At 45.2% G+C, this 22416-nt stretch overlaps 1 protein-coding gene across 1 annotated transcript in view; it reads left to right on the top strand.

The window, feature by feature from the left end:
* Window positions 1-22416, top strand: part of LOC138267959 (uncharacterized) — a 172012-nt gene that overhangs the window by 31311 nt on the left and 118285 nt on the right. Inside the window, exon 3 of the mRNA XM_069217249.1 lies at window positions 17763-17901. Coding sequence (XP_069073350.1) covers window positions 17763-17901 — 139 coding nt within the window. The remainder of the gene's footprint in view (window positions 1-17762; window positions 17902-22416) is intronic.

Genomic DNA, 22416 nt, shown 5'->3' with positions numbered 1-22416 from the left:
TTGAAAACCTACCTTCCTACAGTTTATAAATGTGTGTTTAACCCAAAAAAATGAGGATCCTCACTCATCTTGTGACTCGATGAAGTGTTCTTTGTTATTCCTGATAAACATTGGACTTCGAAAGAAAAATTGTTAGTTTGTTGGCAGTAAAATCATTCCTTTCAGTTATCACCGTTTTTATAACTACATATACAGAATTACTGGTAAAATATGTATTGTTAACAGAGTGAACATTACAATGGTTAACTGGGTATCAATTCAAGATACATTGGTTTTCACTTAACCTTTTTAGATTTTTTTTTTAAAACCTCAGCAAGAATAACTTTGTTTCAATCATTTATATCCGAGACATTCTAAGGCATGGGCAAAGTGGGCCATTGGCCAGGCCCCCCACCTTCCAAGGGCCCCATGAAAGGTGAATGTTTTCTTTAGCTTACCTCTGTCCATTTCCATATTTCAAGCCTTGCTCCTCTCTGCCTACCTCTACCCCTAAATCTCTCTCTCTTTGCCCAGGGGCATTCTAAGGATTCTTGTGGGCCATGGAAAGACATATTTCAACTGCTTTGTTTAAATCCCATTTCTAAAAGTTTTTTATCATCATGTGGACTGTGAAACGGGCAGTGAAGTTACATACAGGGGGCCTCAAAATATGTTTGGCCCAAGGGCCTAAAAATCCTTAAAACTACACTGATTTATATTGAAATGTATAATGGCAAGGTGAACATATCCATCTGAAGAACCCCCAACCAACCTGTAAGGGCCAGTAACTTCCCTCCGCCTCACTCCAGATAACCTGCTTCATTCCCATGTTAGAGGTACGCTCAGGTTCTGTAGAACCCAATCTTTCATGCATGAGGCTCAGTTTTTGATTCCTGAGTTCCACATCTTCTCTGGAAATATACATTCTCAACTAGGAAACTCTGTGCTCTCAACATATTGGGCATATGAGGCCTTTGTATTCTAGGTTAGGGTGGCCAAGCACTGATTTCTACAACTTGTTAAACATCCACTCTAGACTCAAAACGTTGCATGCTAGTTCCTCATTGCCCTGTAGCTTCCAAAGTCTCTATAGCCTCCAAAGTCTCTGCAGTCACACCTCATTCATCTTATATACAAAAAGAAGGGGCTTGCCCATTAACCCAAGACCCAAGGGCAATATATGATAAATAGAACAGTGGCTCCCTTTGGAATTAACAATGTTTGCAATGTGAGACCCCAGTGGAGATATAGGCCCTCATTACAACCCTAGCGGGTGGTGTTAAAGCGGCAGTAAAACCGCCAACAGGCCAGCGGTAAATAAAATGGAACACGACTGTGGCGGAAACCGCCAACATAGACAGCCACTTTAACATTCCGACCGCCACAGCGGTACAAACAAACACCGCGGCGGTAACCGCCAACAGACAGGTGGAAGACAAGGCTCCGCCCACTGTATTACAACAGTCCAATCCGCCACCTTTTCCGGGGCGGTTTCACCGCGAACAAAAACACAGCGGAAACAGGACTTGGAAGGGAAAATGCTCACCTCTACACACCCCACGAGGAACTAGGACGCCATGGAACCCGAGCTCCAGATACTCCCAGCCTTTGTCTTCCTGCTCCTCTACCAGGAACATCAAAGACGGCGGCGAAGACCACAGTGAGTACTGCACCTATGACACAGGGGAGGGAGGAGCGAAAAAAGAGTGACACACACACACAACACGCAACACTCCCACCTCCACCCTCACCCACTACAACACACACACAAGTACATGTTGATACATTACATTTACGACCCCCCCGGAAGAATGCAAGGACAAAAGGAAATGAGTTGAGCATTTGTAATCTATTAAAATACAGTAATCAAAAATATATATACACACTATAAACACACTATAAACAAATATATACACCAAGAATACAAGTCCAAGGTATTCCACCATTAAAGTCCGTGGACCACTGGGCCCAAAATGCATGGGCGAGGCACACACTCGATACGCGAACACTGCTGGGGCATCAGATAGAAATACAACAGGCACCTCAGGGGGAAGGGAAGAGGGGGCACCTCAGCCGGATGAGTGCACAACGCCAGATCTACGAGGGGGCTCCATGCCCACTGCTGTATCCTGGGTAGTGCAAAGCCACAGTCTCTCAAGTCTCTCCAGTGGGTGGTTTGCCCACTGCTGTATCCTGGGGAGTGCTAAGCCACAGTCTCTCAAGTGGATAACAGTCTCCACTGGTTCTGGAGGGGGCTTTGTGCCCAGAGTGCTTCATCCTGCCAAGGACTAAGGCAGTGGATGCCTTTCTCCACTGGTTCTGGAGGGGGCTTGGTTCCCAGAGTGCTTCATCCTGCCAAGGACTGAGGTAGTGGATGCCTTTCTCCACTGGTTCTGGAGGGGGCTTGGTGCCCAGAGTGCTTCATCCTGCTCGTAGCGGCCTCAGTAGGGTCGGAGCTTTAGGCGCTCATTGGCCTGCGGTGCTGGTGGCGGCGGTGTCCTGTTCAGCGGTGCTGGTGGCGGCGGTGTCCTGTTCAGCGGTGCTGGTGGCGGCGGTGTCCTGTTCAGCTGTGCTGGTGTCAGGGTGTCCTTGGCAGCAGTGCTTGTGGCGGCAGTGTCCTGTTCAGCGGTGCTGGTGGCGGCGGTGTCCTGTTCAGCGGTGCTGGTGGCGGCGGTGTCCTGTTCAGCGGTGCTGGTGGCGGCGGTGTCCTGTTCAGCGGTGCTTGTGGCGGCGGTGTCCTGTTCAGCGGTGCTGTTGGCGGTGGTGTCCTTGGCAGCGGTGCTTGTGGCGGCAGTGTCCTTGGCAGCGGTGCTTGTGGCGGCAGTGTCCTGTTCAGCGGTGCTGGTGGCAGCGGTGTCCTGTTCAGCGGTGCTGGTGGCGGTCTTGTCTGCTGTGCAGGTTTTCGGCGACTTGCCTGTTTTTCTGTGCCCCTTCCCCACCTTGGATGGTGGCACAGCTGTCTTCCCACTCCCAACTGTACTCCAGGGAGAGGCTTTGGTGGTAGATGTTTTGCCTCTCTCCCGCCGGGCAGTGGCCAACGTTTTGTGCTTTTGAGGTGGGGGACTGTCTGTGGTCTGGCTCATTGGCACACTGGCTGCCCTGCTGCTTAGCGCACTCCAGAAGCCGGTTACTACTGGCACCACTGTTCCCGCAGATGTTGTGGCTGAGGCGCTTGGTTGGGACCTGGAAAGGCAGGCCCTAGCGGACTCAAGGGGTGGGGGAGGTGAAGGTTGGACATGAAAAGTTTTTTGTACACACTGGGACGGGTAGATGGAGGGGGTTTGGGAGTGGAGGAAGAGGTAGTGGTTGTAGGAGGTGTCCGTTTGCTGACTTTGGGTGAAGGTGCATGGGCTGGAGGGTGTCGTGAGGTGGATGGCTGTTGGATGGGTGTGTAGCTGCGTTTGGCCACCTTGTGTGGGCTCACAGACACACTGGGAGAGGACACAGGGGATGTGTGAATGGTGAGTGCAAGTGAGCAGGTTGTGGTGGTGGGTGTGCTGGTGATGGAGGGAGTGGCTGAAGATGTAGTGCATGCAGGTGTGAGTGGAGACGAGAATGGGAGGGGAGGAGGGAGACGAGGAGGAGGGGGACAAAGTGGAGGCAGTGGATGTTGGTATGTCTGCATGTGTATGATGCTTGCGTGAGTGCCTGTGGGATGTGTGGTGCTTATGTTTGCCTGAGCTTCCCTTGTGTGTTGAGGTGTGTGCATGCTGGTCTGATGGTGTGCTTGGGATAGGCTGAGGTACAGGTATTTGGGTCTGGGTGGAGGAAGTTGGAGGGGGGAGGCTGGACATCGGGACAATGGCTGCCATCAGTGCTGAGGCCAGAGTCTGAAAAGCTCGCTGTTGGGCTGCCTGACCAAAATGAATGCCCTCCAGGTATGCGTTTGTCTGTTGCAACTGCCTCTCTACACCCTGGATGGCATTCAAAATGGTAGACTGCCCAACAGTGAGGGACCTGAGGAGGTCAATGGCCTCCTCACTGAGGGCAGCAGGGCTGGCAGGGGCTGAGGGGCCTGGGATGAAGGAGATGCCCACCCTCCAGGGTGAGCGTGCACGGGGCACACACTTTGGGGCTGCTGGGAGGGCGGTGCTGGTAGGTGGGGTGGTGGCTGTACCTGTAGATGCGGGGGGCACAGAGGGGCCCGCCACCGCAAGGGAGCTCCCATCAGAGGAGGAATCCGTGTCGCTGGTTTCAGCTCCTGTCCCCACGTTGGAGCTCCCCTCGCCCTCCATCCCACTGGTCGCTTCTGACTCTGTAGTCTCGCCCTCCAGGGCCATGTGGGATGCAGCTCCCTCCTGCTTCGGTGCCACTGTTCCTCCGCCTGATGATGCCAATTCACACAAGAACAGGGAGACCACAAAAAGGGGGGGGGGAGACAGAAGAAAGACATGTTGAGTGCGTGCAATACCGCTACCGTTGGTGGACACTACAGATACAGAAGCCCCCTGCACTACGCCGTGCACTTTGAGTTCCCAAATTAATCACAGGAACATGGGGTACAAGGCCTATGCCCGATTGCTGCATACATGGAAGTCACAGGAGCCTGACTAGGTGTAGTTGGCTCTGAACACAGGTGGGGTGGGGTGCCACATGGCCTGCCTTAAGAAGGGACCTTGCCTACTAAACTCCCCCTGGCCTAGTGGAACCCACAGCCCACCTCCCCCACCCAGACACCTACAATGCGCACTGAATCAGCAGAATGAGAGTGTACTCACCCCGTGTGGCTGCTGTGATGCCCTCAAGTGCCCATCCAACTCCGGTTACGCCAGGATCCGGAACATCAGGGGGGTCATGGTGCAACGGGCACCCCTCCCACGTTGGGAGGCCATCCCCAGTTGGGCCTCCACCATCTTCTTGCTCCAGCGGCGAATGTCCTCCCATCTTTTCCGGCAGTGGGTGCTCAGTCTGTGGTGGACACCCAGGGTCTGGACTTCCTTGGCGTTGGCACGCCAAATATCCTTCTTCTGGTGGGCGCTGACCTACACGAATAGTACAGAGGAAAAGGAGAAGATATAACCGTCCGCACCGTCACAGTCATTGGCCCGCATCCCTACCCTTGCCATGACGCACATGCACTCACCGTCGTTTCATGCACTCCTCATTCTCCCCCCCCCCCCATCTTTCATCCACACCACTCCACACAGGCATATCCTATGGGTGGCAAGTAAGGCCTACCTCTAGGGAGTAATGATAAGGGACTCTGCAAAAAAAGAACATGTCACAAAAACAGTCCTTGGAAACCGATTGTGAGATATTACCAATATTTACCCCTCACTGATAAACCTATACTTCACAATAAAAGTATATGAACTTAACACCAGGTTAACGAAGAATGCAGAAAAAGACCTTAATTGCCTGAAGGGGCGCCACTGTGGCCATGGTCAAGAAGCTGTCAGGCTCCTGGCTTTCTAACTAAAACATAGAGCAGCAAGCTTCACTTTCGTGGCCCTCTTCAACAAAGATCACAAAATACCTATCTACCCTAGGTACAATGAGGCAGAATTCTCAGCCTACTATACTGTTCTATACAGCTTGGAGGCAGACGACAATGCAGACGCAGAAAACCAATTTTTTGAGGGTCTCCTAATCCACCATGAGATAACGGATGAGGAGGTGGCAGAAGACAAAAACAATGTTGACAGGTAAGGTGCCAGTAGTATGCTTGCTGATAAACCTCGCTTGTGTACCAGAGATGGCATCACCTCCTCTAGCTTGTTTGCCAAAGTGTTGGTGAAAGTTTTGCATGAATTTTCAGTAGTGATATCAGTGATATGAGCTGCAGAGAAAAGGCCCCTTGCCCGGTTTCAGGATTAGCGAAATTGCTGCTTTCGATGTGAATTAAATCACTCCTCCTTTTACATTGAAATGTTGGTCAGGAATTGGACTAGCTAGGTAGCAAAAGTCTTATGGAAAGTAGCCAAGAAGCATCCAGGAAATTACCCAATTTTAGGCTCCTCATCACCTTCAGTACCTCTACTTTGAAGAGCGAGGCTTCTCACTGTGCTTCCTACGTTTTGATTTTGGGACCCCGGGTATGCATCCCTGAGATGGGGATCAGAGGTGGCTGAAGTGTACAGTGTTTGATCAGTGGCTTCGAAAGCTCTGTTTCCCTTCCTCTGACTCCCTACGCCCACTCTTGTCTTTAATTTCTGTGACAAAGCAACTCATCTGTTGTCCTCCTGGCTTGCTTGTTTCATTGCCTCACTTTATGGAATTTAGCACTAAACTTTGCCAAGCTGTAGTGGGATTTGTTATGTTCAATAAAGCTAATATGTCCTCTTAGGCCTTTATGCCACCACTAAACCTTCGTGGATGGGTTAGTAGTGTCTCTCTAGTGCCAGCTGAAGGGTTGCAAGAAATGCCCCTCTTATTGCCCTGAGGCAGGCAGTTTCCTGAATCATGGTGCTCAAATCACAGCATTATGCGTCCCAGATTACTTTTTTGTTTACCACCCCTGGGTTGTTTAGGATAATATATAACGCTATTTATTCCTTCATTTTCTCTATCCTTCATTCTCTCTATCACCAATGGGTGCAAAAGTAAGCTGTTAACCTCAAGAACTGATGTTCCCTTGGTTGGCCAGTTCACAGACCTTATCATTGGTCCGTGATCTGATGGCATTCAAGGACCTTGGTCAACATACTCAAGGATGTTCAGTAGCTGTTGTGCCCTAGCTGTCTGTCCTAGCGCAGGTGTTGAGGTCTACCGAACCATGTGTAATCTACAATTAAGGGGTGTGTGTTGTCACTCATCATCCAGGACCAAGTACTTTAGCTCTGTCTTCTCAGCAGCTGAAAGTTGTGGTATTTACTCCTGCCTCAGCTGGGAGCGATCCTGATACATACACCTAACATAAGTTGAGGTCACCCACTATTATCAAGGGGCCAGTAGTGGAGTTTATGATGCCTTGAATAATCCGCCTCTGAAATGTATTTGGTCTCTGGTTAGCAACATAGACTGAGTTAAATGAGATTGGATGTTTAATCTGTATACAGTTCACTACCATCTACCAATACTCCCTCTCCCTTCTGGCTTACATTTTTGCAAATGCGTTGTGTGCTTCTACTAGTTTTTACACCTCACTGGTTTCTTTGAGGCAGAGTCCTAGTATTGTGGGGAGAAAAAAACTGGATCTCATCCTATCCTGATTTTTGCATTGTAGAGGTTTCTGCAGTAGGAATCATATATTTGCTCCCAGACCTGTCATTCTCTGTCTCCACTGTCCCTACGGAGATTTGGCCTCACTTTTTCTTTGCTCCCGTTGATCTGCATTGTTGTGCATTAGTTCCAACTTAGTCACCCGAAGACTTTGTGCCACTTCTCTCAGATAGATGGGCCAGCTGCCCATCAAGGGCAGTGAGCTGCTGTTCTCTCCATGTTTAGGCGTGCCTGGTCCTCCCCGAAAGTGACACGTGTGTTGTCGGCCCCGTCACTGAAACAATTGTTGGAATGAATTATCCTAATGGTATCTGATGCCCTTTGGCTTGTAGGAGATCCATGATTTAGTTTTAGTACCTTACATTTAGATCCGTGATTAGTTTTAGTGCTTTACATTTAGATCTGTGATTAGTTTTAGTGACTTACATTCAGATCGGTGATTGGTTTTAGTGCCTTACAGTTTGCTACAGTCACTGAGGACAATTCGTGGAAAAGATGTATTTGTGTGCCTTGTAAGAGATCAGGCTTCCTTTTCTTGCCTTGGGCATGATCAATTCTTTGTCAGAAAAGAAGTGTACCTGTAACAATACGTCAGGCAGGATGTTTGTTCCTGACGGCATTGGTGCCACCATGTGTACTCTGTCTATTTCAATAGTGGTCTGGCACCCATTGTTCAGGTTGGAGTCAAATAGATCTGTCACATATGGGCAAACACCTTCGAACATTGCGGGACACTTAGGATGCTACTATTATTATGCCTAGAGTGATTCTCCAGGGCTTCACATTTGTTCTGGGGAATAATATGCTCCTGTTCAAGTTGTAACATGCCGGCCTGTAGGTGCTTATGGTCGTTGACATGCTTATCCATGTTTTCCTCTTGTGAGTGAACCCTATCTCCCAGGATGGATGCATCTTTCAGATTGCCTAGGAACCCCTTCTCGGCTGCCATTAACTCTTCCTTTAACCCTGATAGGCATGCAGAGAGAAGGATCTGGGTACTACCTGTACTAGGTTGTCCTCACGTTTGCTTGCACCAACTGTACTGTCTCTATCCCATATATCTTACCCTTAGTTTTGTGACAGCCTCTTAGTTGGAGCATATGTTTGATGTTAACGTCCTTCTTAATCCATCCCCAAGTCAAGTGTTGAACCCAGTGTTCATGCTACATTAAAGGGTATCAGGAGAAAAGCTGAATTGTGCCCCAGCTGCTTATCTCAATGAATTAGTGCAAGAATTGATCTGCCACTTCTGGTTCTTCCACCTAACCCCTCTGGGGATACCTCCCGATGACGTCCTCAAAATCTGTCACATGCAGCACAATTTATAAAATCCAAGAGGGTTATCCGGGAACATGCCAGTGTTCTCCTCTCATATGTATGGAGGGCTGCAGAAGGTGATTACTCCCACCAAGTAGTCATTCAAATAGGTGCAATCTCTATATCGTAGAGGTCATCAGAGGCATATTGGTGGGCAATGTTTGTTTAGCTGCTATCAGCTTAAATTGTGTTCGACTCCCCCCTCACTAAGCTTCACAATGAGGGTCATCCAGTCTGTGCATGCCCCATGATAGGCTGCTTCAAGGCCTCCTATAGGGCTGTCGGCCTTTGCTATCTATCTCACGCTGTTGTTTTCCTGGAGTGAGCCACACGTGGGGATCAGACCTACCATCCTCTATGCCCACAACAGGTCTGCTCCATTTTGGAATGCAGACCAGTGGCCCCCCTGTCTTTATTCGTGTGTCAGCTTTTTATATTAGCCCTGGGTCTGTCTATATGAGGATTAAAGCCTACCAAGCCACCCTCCAGCTGCTCTGTACCAGATCCGAGTGCTTACTAACCTTTCTGCATGGCTCTGCACTCCAGCCACAGCAGCTTGAATAAGCTCGACACCACAGAAGCACGCTCCACTATCTTAAATGCTGGGCACGCTGCCTTGTCACCTCTGGTGCTAAAGCCTTTTCCGTGTGGCTTCAACACCAATGAGCTTCACATGCACAGTGGACAGAGGCAGCTCAGCATAGCTCAAGTGGGACTCAGAAATTGGGCATCTTTGCAAGCATGGCACACCCACTCAAACAAGAATATCTTTAATTTTAGTACTTTTAATACCTACCAATATATGCACTGACACTGCTTCTTCACTTGTTTTCTATCTCTTTTCGAGAAATACAGGCTTCAACATTTGCTTTTGCACTTCTGCATATTTGTGACATTTAAGTGGTACATAGCTGATGTTTTCATTATCTCCATGAATAATTCCAATTTAAACCAACATTTATTTTCAATAATTTGCTGCCTCTTTAGTTTATTATAGCTTTGATTACAAGTCATTATACAAATGCCCTCTTAATAAGCACATTTAATTAAAACATTTGGTTTAATCAAATGACCAAGATAAATATATCCCCTTTAAATGCATTATTCCTCCTGGTCTCTGAACGTATGTGGTTCTTAAATGTTATGTTGTTTTACCTGGGCAGTGGCATAAACATCCCAAGGTTAATTTCATACAAGAAAATGAAGAGTTAATGGTTGTTTGTTAGACATGTCAGCTGTAGGGCAGTCTTCCCCAAAACTTTTGCCTTCACCTCGCTTGTTTTGCTGAATTCATTTTTGTTGGCCTTGGGACTCCGTGTACTTTACCACTGCTAACCAGTGCTAAAGTTCTTGCTCCCTAAAGCATAGTAAAATTAGTTTACACCTAATTTGGCATATTCTGTTTACTTATAAATCCTTAGCAAAGTGGTATCCATATACCCAGACTGGTAAGTTATATGCTACCAGTGGCCCTGCAGCACTTATTGTGCCACCTACTTAAGTAGCCACTCAAAACACGTCCCAAGTCTTCCATTGCAGCCTGTGAACACTTTTAAACTGATAATTCGACCTAGCAAAATAAACCCCTTTCCAGGCCTAAAACTGCCTTTTTAAGAAATAAGTCACCCCCAAGTTAGGCCCTAAATATCCCATAGGGCAGGGTGCATTGTATTTAAAATGTTGGACATGTCCTTTTAAGTTTTACATGTTCTGGTGGTGAAAAACTCACACATCAGTTTTTCAATACTGTGAGGCCTGCCTTCTCTTTATAACATTGCTTTACCTTATTACATTTCATATGTGACAACTTGTGTTTCGGAGCAGGTAGGAATATCATGTTTAGTCACAATTCTGAAAATGCCGCTTTTAGAAAGTTTCTATTTTCTTTCCCTAACCATTTTTTGTCCTAACCATTTGATTGCTTCAGCCTGTTTCCTGTGTCACATGACTAGGTGTAATTGGCAATTGGCCTTTGTGTAGTCCTACCAGACAACCACACAGTAGAGGAACTGGCTGTGGCAGGATGGGCCATCCAAGCAGGATGGAAGGATGGAGCTGTGCACAGCCCCACTTGCACTTCAAAGACACCCCACCCAAGCTCACACAGAACTTCACACTTGCCCATTGTGCCTGCAGACAGTCTAGGACCATTGCAGGAAGGCAGGAAATTACAGGCACTTCTTTGGGGAGGAGAACTCCAGAAGCTCTTCCACTTAAAAGCTAGCAACAGGTATAAAAATGTGACCCTCAGACCCACTCTTCAGTTCACTTTTAAACCTGTGGAAGGGCTCTAAAAGAACTTCCTTGCTGCCTGTCGCCTGGCCTGCACCTTCAAAGGGCGGACCTGCTGCTGGAAATCTGCTTTCCTGTGTCAACCCAAGACTTCCAGAGGGAGTTCAAGGGCTCAGAGACAGAAAATGATCCAACCATCTTAAACATACACCTGGACCCTGCCTGAATGAGTCCTAACCCTCCAAGTGGTGACCCACTCCTGGACTCTTGGAAGTGATGGTAAAGGTGCCCAGACAGCCTATATCTGAAAATTGGGACTTAAAAAGAATTCTGCCAAAAAGTGCTCTGAGAACCTACAAGAGACTGACCTACCTGCATGTTGATCCGCCCAAGGTTCATCACCGATCGTCATGACTTTGTGGTAGTTACTGCCACGTTCTCCTCCACAGCAGCAAATCCAGTTCACCAGTTCCTTGCAGAAGTAGTACCTGGCCTCGTGGAACCCTTGTTGGTTACATCCTGCAGCTTCGTACTGCTGGAGATCTTTGACTTCCACAAAAGAGAATAAGAGCCTGATTTAGAGTTTGGTGGACGCATTATCCCGTGTGCCATATTACGGTTTCCATAGAATATTATGCAATCGTAATACCGCAGAAGGAATATCCGTCACTGTTGTGATGGAGTAATCCCATCCGCCAAACTCTAATTCTTGCTCTAAGTCTTAAGGAAGAAACCTTCACCTCAGACTCGTCTAGTGGCTCCCCGATGACGATTCCTTCTCCTCAGACACCTGCCTTGTCCCACTGAACATTATTTTCTCAGACATCTTTTTCCAATTTTCTTCTAATTCTGAAGGTAAGTAGAGACGGTGCCCAATCCACTTTGTGTATCTGAACCTCACTCCGTCTTGGTCGGCTATAACTTTTGACTTTGTCCCAGTCTCGCACGACTAGATATCAGCAATTAGCACTTTGATCACTTAGGCTCTATTTTTCACTTAAAAATAAAATAAAAATTACTCCGATTCTACTGATTAGATAATTGTCATTTTTGTATCAAGTAATGTATTACAGTTTACTCTGTTTTTCTAAATTGGTGTGGAATTTTTCTTGTGTTGTGTCTTCACTTTATTACTGCATAAATAGTTTACACATTGCCTTTAAGTTAAGCCTGACTGCTTTTGTGCCAAGCTACAAGGGGATATTAAGCACATGTTCGTTTAGTGAATTTTTGTAATTTACCCTTTCAAGGATTTTGACCGTTGCTTGAGCAGTTTCACCCCCCTAAACCAATAACTGAATGCCTCACCCCAGTTACTTGCCGGTAATCTTCTTTGTTCTGAGTCAACAACCTCCTTGACAGTTATTACTCCTTCAGCAAATGCTCCTCTAGCCAGAAAAATCATCAAGTAGGTTAAAAACACATATTTCCCATCTTTCCAGTGGCTTAATATCATAGATCCTGTCACATGACCTAAATAGTGAAAACACAAATTTTACATCCTCTATTCCCCAAGCCTAATTAACAATGATGCATAAAACAAGGAGGGAGAGATCAGAAACTGGTTATGACTGGGAGATTGCTGACTCGGAGTAAGGAAGATTACCGGTAAGTAACTGGCCAGTATCTCCTCTTCTGACCTCCCTGTCGCAGTGTTCACCCCTTGAGCTAGTACACAAGCATATTAGCGGCTTTACTGAAGAAACTTACTTCGAATGATGCTTCAAGACAGCTCATTTAATACCATCATAAGAATCCTGTTTCATTCATCAACATTACTTCACTGTTTTCAGAACTCAAACTTCATAAGTTGTAGCATCCTTTCCCCCACCCACAACATATAATGTGTGATACGGTTATAGGGGGAAGCCCAAGATACAGCAATACATATGTCTGATGTTGAGGACTGTTTAAATACTGCTCAGGAAGCTGTCAACCCCTAGTTGACCTTCCCTGTTTCACATGATGGGTATGTTTTCACCTCTTGCCTCATAAACTAAGCTGAAATAATAGTTTGATCTACAATACCAAAGGTTACAAGTAATGCATCCATGTTCCTCCAATCTGCTGGTATAGCCACATAAATTGACAGAGATCTCTCCACATCCAAAATGTGAAGTAATTTCCTTCCTCAGTCTCTGTGAATTTACCAAAAACCAGAGGAAAACTTCTTCAGAGCGATAAAACAAAGAAGGTACTTTAGGAATAAACTGTGGACTTGGTCTAAGGACCACCTTGACTGGGGAAAAATCACCAAAGCAGTTCTGAACACAGAAAAGCACTCAACTTTCCTGCCCTTTATGTAGATGTGACTGCCACCAGAAAGAGCACCTTTAATGTAATAATCTTTAATTGAACCTATTCTAAATGTTCAAAAGTGGGAAACTGCAAAGTGTCTAACACTAACGACAATTCCCAGGGAAGAACCGGGGACCTGTACATTGATCTTTTGAGAAAGAAACTTTCTAATAATCTTGCAAGCAAATGAAATAGGGACTCACATCCCAGATTTCTAAATGCTCTAATTGATGCCCATTGGTTCTACAAAGTGGAAATGCCGGCCTAAGAGCAAAACCATCTTTCAGAAAATCCAGAATTCTGATTCTAACCTTAAGTAAACCAGTTAAACCTATTGAAAAACACCACTCTCAAGCAACTGACATTGCAGTGAATATGCTTTTAATGTTGCTGGACACCTAGATTACTGAATAAACAAGGCTATTTCAGGTGAACAACCCTTCCATTCATCTGCTAACCCCTCAATAGCTAACCCCAACCCCTCCCACTCTCCCTCACTGAAGTCGCCTTAGCCCTGGAAGAGACAAATGTGGGTAAGCCAGACGATGTGGATCCAGAGGAATTTTCCAAAATGGAATTGTGGCCACTGCACAAGCAAGGGACACCACGGGAATCACTAACAGCAGCCTTGCCTGATCCTGTTTTAACTGCACATTCGTAATCTGATAAATTGGTGAAAATGCATAAGTCAGATCCTGTGGCCACCTGAATGACATTGCATTCCACATTCCTAGCTTTGGATGAGGGCATAATTGTGCAAGAAAGTGGAAATGCAGCATTCTCCTCGGATGCAAAGAGTTCCTATTCAATTACATTAACAGCAGTACCATAACAACTCTCCTTGATTGATCCACTTTGATATTTTGAGTTCCTGGGAGATGAATCTCCTTCAGTGACAATAAATTAAACTCTGCCCACTAGTAAATCTGCTGCGCTAGCCCATTCAAAGAAGGAACCCTACACTGCCCTGACGATTCAGTTTACAGACTAATACCCTGTTGGCAGCTCTGACCTGAACCTTTTGTTGGAAAACCTGGGCTTCAGAATGAATTAAGGCCAGCTGGATAACTTTCATCTCTCTCCAGTTGCTTGACCATGGACCCTGACCCATCTGCTGACTCCGGACAGTCCTCATCCCAGCTCGCTGGCATCTGTTGTCAGTACCCCCACAGACAGGAATAAAATGGAGACCCATTGTTCAAGTTCCCTTTTTCCAGCTAAAATTGCATACGCTGAGAGATTTGTGGATTCACTTGAATGGACTGATTGTAGTCTTCAGAGCTGTGATTATTTAAATTAATGGCTGCTCGTAAAAAATGTTTTTATAGACATTCATAAATGGGAAGGCACCCCTTGGGGGCACCTTTCCGTTTTCAAATGTTTACCACCAATTTTGATTTGGTGATTAAAAAAAAACAATTGTTTTGCGACCAGATTTTGGTTACAAAACATAAACACATAGGCTAAAGAATCTCTATTTGTAACTGCTGCCCTTTATGCCCCTTCCAAATACGGATTCTGTATTTATTATAAAACTCATATTGCAGTTCAGTTAACGTATTACTGTATCAGAAAATGGGTATGGTACATTTTATGTTACTGAAGCCATTTTGTGGTTGCTTAGGGCTCAAACGCGACCTTAAAAATCACGTCATACAGCAGGCTCCAATTGATTTGCCCAGAAACGCATGATGTTGAGTTAAGCACTAAGGCCGGGCTTCAAACCTGGGTCCCCATGTCCCAAGGGTGGCAACTCAAGCCACTCGGCCACATCTCCTCCCCTCAATCTATAATCACGAAATAGATATTCACCTGGGTAATTCTAAATGGTTTATAAACAATAAAATCCCTCTGGAAGTAAACAGTACACCTAAAAGCAAAGAGTTCCTTTTTTCTAGAAATGCCCAGGTTTAAGAACTTCTCACTCTCTGGAAATGCCTTTAGAGTCTAGAACTCTCTGCCAATGAATATCCAACATGCTACCAGGTTAGGAAATTCAAAAACACCTTTAACTCCTTAAGATTCTACAGTGCTGATCATCTGGGCAACAGAGTTTTAGAGATGTTTCAATTTAGGCAACAAAGCAACCCAGAAGACATGTTTACTAAATCTGGTCACATAGGTCTTGTACATTTCTTCCTGATCTCCCTCTGTCCTCATTGTTACCCCTATTATGTTCTGTTTGGTTTGCCCTGCGTTCAATGTTTCACCATTTGCTATTAGTCTTCTTATCTGTTGTGCTGCTTTTGTCAGATGATGCTCTGCTACATGGTTTATCCGCTCTGTGTATATTGTTCTACCCTAATGGATGGCATCTAAATGTACTGTGTAAAAAGTATAAATTGTACTGGACTTGTGAAGTTAATGGAGACCTATTATTTTCCCGGATGAGAACTCCTCTATACTACTTTTTTTCACCTAAGTCCAAATCTTATATGAGGACTTAAAAAGATTCCATGTGAGCTTCCTTTGATAGTCAAACGAAATATTGTCAAAACCAGTGTCATATAGTTTTGGTAGGCATGTCTCTCGGTGAGAGAATTATTTTTAGTAAAGCACACACGGAGAAATGAATAGCTTATAGGTGCCTTTGTAAATTTGTAGGATGAAAATAGCTCAAGGAACAGCACATGATACTCTACAATGTTGTAAACCTCATAACATTGACATCTAGTAATAATTGGAATTAATGTTCATTGTCTCAGGTACTGTTGACCTTATTAATATTGTGCCACCACATTAACTTCTTCGAGAACAAGAACAACCGCCCAGAATTGCTTCTTGGTGCAACACTCAGATCACTTAAATCTCATTATTGTCAGAATTTCAAAGGCTGTTTTAACAGGTTATACCACTGTAAATTTCAGTATAGCTAAAATACTACTGGCGAATCTGTACATTACAACCTTCTTGGCCATGTTGTCTCAGAGAAAGCAAATATACCTCATTACACTATACACAAATGGGGGGAGGGTTTAGTGGCAGAATAGAATCATGTTGCCTTGCCCAGTGACTCCTCCACAGAATTTTAAGTATTTCTTTTCAGCTTGGGGCAGGTGAGTCATGGGTCTTCTCTCCTGCTACTTCCCACATGCTTGCTGGAAGCACTATGTTTGCTTCCATCCCCCTTACACAAAGTCCCTCTTTGAGATCTGCGGATCCTGCCTTTTTACTAGGGTTCAGTGGCTCAGGTCTGGGAAAAATAAGCACCTTGGAACCATCAAACATCGCATCCCTTTTCTCTGCTTCCACTTTAGTCAGTCTGACTCTAGTGTGCATATTTCGGCTCTGCTAGAATTGTGCATTTTCCAACTCCCCTCTTTAGGCAAGCCACTCTGATCACTTTCACTGTGTTTGCTTTCAGCCCATCCAGAACCACAGTATTCAAGAAACTGTATTAGATATGTTCACTTCTCCTGGTCTGTTACAGCTGGAAAGCCTAAGAGTGTGATCTCTGCTGCTTGTTTCTTATTCTCTAGTCTCAAATTTGACTCTTAAGAAGGAGATGGTGGTCACTAGGTAGTTTTCAAAGTGTGGATTTAGCTGGGATTGCTTCTCACCTTCCTGTAGCTTGGTCTCCACGGCACTGACTCGTCAATCCAAGCTTTCCATCTCTTGTTATGTCTTGGAGATACAACTTGGAAGGGAGTCCAGCGTCCCCTTCATGGAGACCATCTTGGCATCTATGTGCTGCGTAGCACCTTGTATCTCTTTCAGTGGTTATATAAAAGTACCTCATTGTGGGTCGTAGGGATTTCTCCTTCACTTGGCACTACTCATTAATCCTAGATGTAACTTATGGGGGTGGCAATTTTTGGGTGAAGAAACCTTTGGAAGTTTCCTACCCACTTAAGTCTCTGATCTTTTGGTGGCATGGTGTCTATATTCATAGCATCTCAGGCAGGCCTCAGTGGCCAGTATGGCTCCTGATCATCATTGTATAGGGAGCATAGAGGCAGGGCCCACTCAATATGCTCTGCTGCATCTCCTCTGTGGCACCAACTCCCTCCATCTCTCTTACCGCAGCTGGCTCCAGTCCAGAAGAGGACACTCACAGGGGCCAGCTTCACCCAGAGCACTTGTTTGGCCCTGGGTCTTTCCTGCTCGGTCCGGTTATCCATCACTTATGGCCCAGCACAGCCTGCCGCGACCATCACTACACAGTCCGGGGTGGGGGCAGGAAGACGTAAGGCCATTGCCTCATTTGGTAGGGAGATGTAACATGTACTCGAATGCCACTGAATCTGTTCTGGGTGGAGGGGCAATCTTAGTCACTCCCCTGGTCTGGATATAGCCAGAGAGTAGAGCTGCTCCGGAACCCAGAAGTCTCCTGGGCAACTTGGTTTGCCTTTGGCTCCTCCTCCACTTCACCTCTCCTTTCATACAATATTTAACTAATGCCCCATATTCATATTGTTTTTTTCGGATATACTGTAAAACGATGTACCTTAATGGAATGTTACATTTGAAAAATCTGAACATTGGGTCTTGTAGAAATGTCTTTGAGTACAGTGTGGTCATTCATGAATTATGTCTGATTGGACAACCGTGGCAGATCATTTCACCATGTGGATGTCAGTGTTTTACCAGGGCAATGTGAGGAACGTTCTGTGACATGTTGTGCTATTAGGTTATTCTGCAATCCAGTATGTGTGTGCTGGGGTATGTATAGGCATAGGTTGTTGCAAGGTTTAAGCAAATGGTCAGATGGATGCTTGTTTTCTGCTATCAGTGAACTGTGAAACTTTATACTAAAAAATATTTTTACTTTAAAGGACCAACCTCCCCAAAGAAATTATGGCCTATCCTGATCACCCATTTCCCCCAAACCTGCCCTCCTTCCTTCACCACACTCAAGTTTTGGCATACCTGGAAGGCTACGCAGACCACTTCAAGGTCAAGGAACACATTCAGGTAAATATGGCGTGCGTAATATTCCAGAATGCTTGAAGCATACATTATGGTGTTGTGAGTACATGTTGCCAATCCCCTGTCCTGCTTATGTGTGATATGCAGAATTTCAGACAAATCTCTCAGGTTTACAAGTGCCCTGGGTTTAGGCACAGCGATACAGTGTGGCTTTAAATAATGCCAGCGTACCCTCACTTAAATATGGCTGTTATGAGTTTTGTCCTTGCAAATGGTGAATAACAAACAGACTTGCAATTACTGGGTCCAAATCTGCATTCAGAGTTCCCATTGTGAGGACAACCAAGTTCCATTTATCACTTGCTGTGAGCAGAATAGGGTAGCAGAAAAAGCTGGTTAGTGAGCGGAGGTCTGTCAGACAGGAGAAAGCAACATAAGAAAGAGAAGACATAAGTTGGAGCAATAATGACAAGAAGGTGACAGAGGGACTGTGCTTAAGGGACTCCTATCCAAGGACTAAGTACTCAATACATTCAAAGGGGAGGATAATGTGAGTTGCCAGGATCAGGGAGGAGAAAGTAGTCTACAGATGAGGGTGAGAGCTGTGCTAGAGTAGACCAGGTTTCTCCTAGTGTGTGTTTTCATGCTCTACCATCAGAGCAGAAAAAGAAAAGTTTTCTTTGTGAACAAGAGAGCATTATGCTAAATATACAAGAATAAAACATTTCTAGATATCTGGTTAGAAAATGTAGATTCTGTTAAGAACATAACTTTTGTTTATTCTCCAACAGCAGCTAACACAGGTGAACAAACACTACATTTCCCATGAAACTCTAAGAAACAGTAACCAATTTCAGTCCATCTCCATTTACTTAACTTTCTGTAGTGTGTCCCTCTCCTTTTTTATTTATGCAACAGATTGCAACATCAGCCTCTTCACCTGCATCGAGATCCCTCATCTGCATCGGTGCCCCTCACTTCTGCTTCAGTTCCACACCAACATCACAGAAAAACTCCATCAAAGTGTATTTTTCCTTGTTTCTTTACTATTATTCTTTTTTACATAAATCACATTACCAGACAGCAACCATAGTAATCTGATATGTATAATATCCCTATTAAAATCCTTATGGGATTTACTTACACCTTAAAAATTAGACCAATGGGACCTTCAGCGCAAAGAACGCGCTAACAGTTTCTGCCAGTCGGGATCATGCTCCTCTCCTTTCCAAAAATAATATTGAAACTCTACCACAATAGCTAAGAACGTGTTTTTTAATTCTATGTCAGGGCCAGAGGTGAATATTATATTAGTTACAATATGCTTATCCCTAACAAAGACACATCCACTACTGGTTTAAAGCAAAAGTGCTGGAAGGTAGAGTTGTATAACCAGTCTGCTGCATCCATAGGGATTTCCAGGTGGGCACCCAGAGTGAATGAATGACTTAGATGCCATTGGCCTGTTGACCAAGCAACCTGCAAACATAAGTGCAGCACTGTCTGCCTCTTGCTTAGCACATCTCACCCAGTCTCGCTATTGTGGGTATAAGACTTTTGAAGGTCTTTCTAAAGGATATCCAAAGCTGTGGACCCACGGAGGTCGAACGTCTGCTGTCATAGACTCTTCGTCTTAACCAACTCATAATTTTGGAGAATGCTTAAATTCTGGATAAGAAATTGCTCTGGTATTACACTTAGTGCATCTTGACATTGTGGCCATACCAAGAGGGGTGAACCTTCTTCCCATTACGTGTAAAGCTCGGGCATCTGCGACTCTTCTTCATGACTCCAGGCAGAGGAGAATAGCCATTTCCCTGAAAACGTTTTCCTAGTCAGAAATGAATTTCAGTACCACATGAGGAACGCATTTAAAACTGTTTACATCTCAGACACTAGAATATCTAATCTCTAGAAGTACTGAGAACCTGACTCCTCTCAATAATTTACGTAGCGTTGTTTTTTTTTCCCACCCCACCCTCTTTGTAACCATCTACCAAGGAATGACCTGCTGATATGGTTGATCTGAAACGGTTTTGCAACCTGTTTGTTGGACCTTCACAGCAACCTCTAATAGGAAGTTCAGAATATAGACAAAGTTGGACCCCACGGGATCCAGACCCCTTTTCTCAACACCAACCAGTTAATCTTCACCAAGCCAACATGTACCCTCCTTTAACCGTGCTACCAACCAAAGCTCTCCTGATGAGATCTTCAGCTTGTGCTGAAAGACCTGGGACCATCTAGCATTTCCTGTAATCCTCCATGCAATGAGATAGAGAGATACCTCCTCATCCAATCAATGGGAAAATTCCATCAGAATCTCCTGACAGTGTGACATACGGATTGGCAACTCCCAGGAAAGTGCCATCAGAACTATGAACAATCTCCAAATATGGGTGATGAGAACCATTTTCTATTGTAAGCTCTGTACCTGCTGGACCACACTCACACTCATGGTGAAAGAAGGGAAGATGAAAGTCTGATCTGATTTCCAGTATTGGAGAAAGTTATTGCTGGCTGCTTCCTTGGATCCAGGCTACAGCTAAAGAAACTGAGAAGTTGATGGTCCCAACAGGAAGCAAATAGTGTGATTGCGCAATGGGATCGTCTTTCTGTGAGAGCCTGAAATATGTTCGGATGAAGATTCCACTTGTTGGAATCTTGGAAATGTCTGGGCTGCTGACTTGCTTTGGCAACTGACCAGGTAGATACTCCTCTGTTACTACCACCTGAATTTTCCAGACAGAAGTGCCAGACATGGTTGACCAGTTTGTCAAGCACCTTACATCACGTTCCATTAAGGTAGTTTATGACTGTACTGCTTAGATGTTGTCCTTCTTTATCAGTGCACAACATTTTACTGTTTTCTAATGAGCTGAAAGATTCCAAGCAATTGATCTGCAAGGAAAACCCGTCTTTTGGCCACCTTCCCCCAATAGCCAGCTGTCCACATCTGGTAGCCCAGCATAGACCTCTGGCATCAAACTCACAAGGCTTGGGGTTGGTCCAAAGACCCCTTTCTTGTTCGCCTTTGCATCTCCTTCCTGGCATTGGCTGTCAGGGTCAACTGCGCCGAATAGGTCAATCTTTTCTGCGAAAATGGCCTAGATGGAGGATGCGAGTAGCCCACTAGCCAGGCCAGTGGTCTTAAAGAGACAGCAGACTGAATGGCAGAGCTCTGAATTCATACATGTGGTGTCTCAAACCAAATTAAAGAAACCTGCAATGTGGAGGGAAATTGGGGATTGTAAGACAGGCATTCTACAGAGCCATACACACCATCAAGTCCCCTGATTGAAGAGTCAATGGATTCCTTCAGACTCAAATGGCGGAAAACTAGTCACTTGTTGAAGTCCCTGAGATTTATATGTGGGCAGCAGCCCTTATCTTTTTTCTCCCTCCACCACAAAATTGTTGCTTTTAAAACCCCTGAAGTGGGCCACCAAGTGAACAATCACCCGTTTCAAAGCCACAGACATTACCTCCTGATGCATTATCTTCCATTACTTGTCTGAGAAGGTGATTGTCTCTGTCTCCCACTGATTTGGTAAGCCATAGAACTCTATGTGGAATATCTTGATTATTTGGAGATTTGAGGGACTGCAAGTCAATTCCTGGCATTTGTGTACAAACTGGGATAGTGTCCCCAGCTACTCTTATTTATGAAGAGGGGATGAGACATAAATATTTGCTGGAGGAGTTGCTGACTCCAGTGAGGGGGGCCTCTGGGTTCATGACATCAGCCTGATTCACGGGAGGGGAAGAAAACAGCTAAAACAACTCTGGTCTTGCCTTTGTTCTGTTTGAAGTCTGTCTCCATTGAGGGCCTTGGTTTAGAGCACTTAAGTCAAACACCCCCTACTTCTCTTTGTCCTACTGAAAACCTGACCGAAAATCTTCCTAATAAAAGCTTGAGTTTTATCTTGCAAGGTGGCTGTGGAAACGTACTTCCCATCTCCTTAAGAAAAGTTCCTTGTGCTACTTGATCAATTTCTGAAGTGCCCAGGTTGTCCACTTTTATCAGGAATGATCTGAGTCTCTCTGTGCAATTTGCATAGTTAGTGTTACTGCATAAGATGACCAGCGTTTCTACCAAACCTTAAAGTGTGTCTCATGATATAAGTGTGCCTAACTCCCTGGCCTGAAATATTCATCAGCTTGTCGTGGCAAGTGTACCAACACCTGTCAGTTCCCTTCTTTGTGTCTGTGACAAACTTTGCGGGGGAGATGGTCATCTGACATCTATTTCTGGCATTGCTGCCACCTTGTCTTCCTGTGTCTAAAGCAGGGGCAATTATAGGCAGGTACCGGTCAGAATTAAGCCAGTTCTGGCTTACAAAATTGGGAGTATCCCACCTGAATTGGGACTATATGCATGCATTCTGAATGTAAATTACTAATTACAGTCCTCTGTTAAGGGGTGTCATGCTCCATGTCTGGATGGGAAACAGTCAACTGTCAGGCAAAAAGCTTTTGCACAACTTAGAACTGGTCCGATAAAGCAGCTCACCCAAGGCTTTAATTCTAAAATGCCAAAAGAAAGTTCTGAAAGTTGTA

The sequence above is a fragment of the Pleurodeles waltl genome, chromosome 12 (assembly GCF_031143425.1).
Source record: "Pleurodeles waltl isolate 20211129_DDA chromosome 12, aPleWal1.hap1.20221129, whole genome shotgun sequence".
In the NCBI taxonomy this organism is placed as follows: Eukaryota; Metazoa; Chordata; class Amphibia; order Caudata; family Salamandridae; genus Pleurodeles; species Pleurodeles waltl.
The sequence above is the reverse complement of the archived record's forward strand: the minus strand, read 5'-3'. Positions and strand labels throughout refer to the sequence as shown.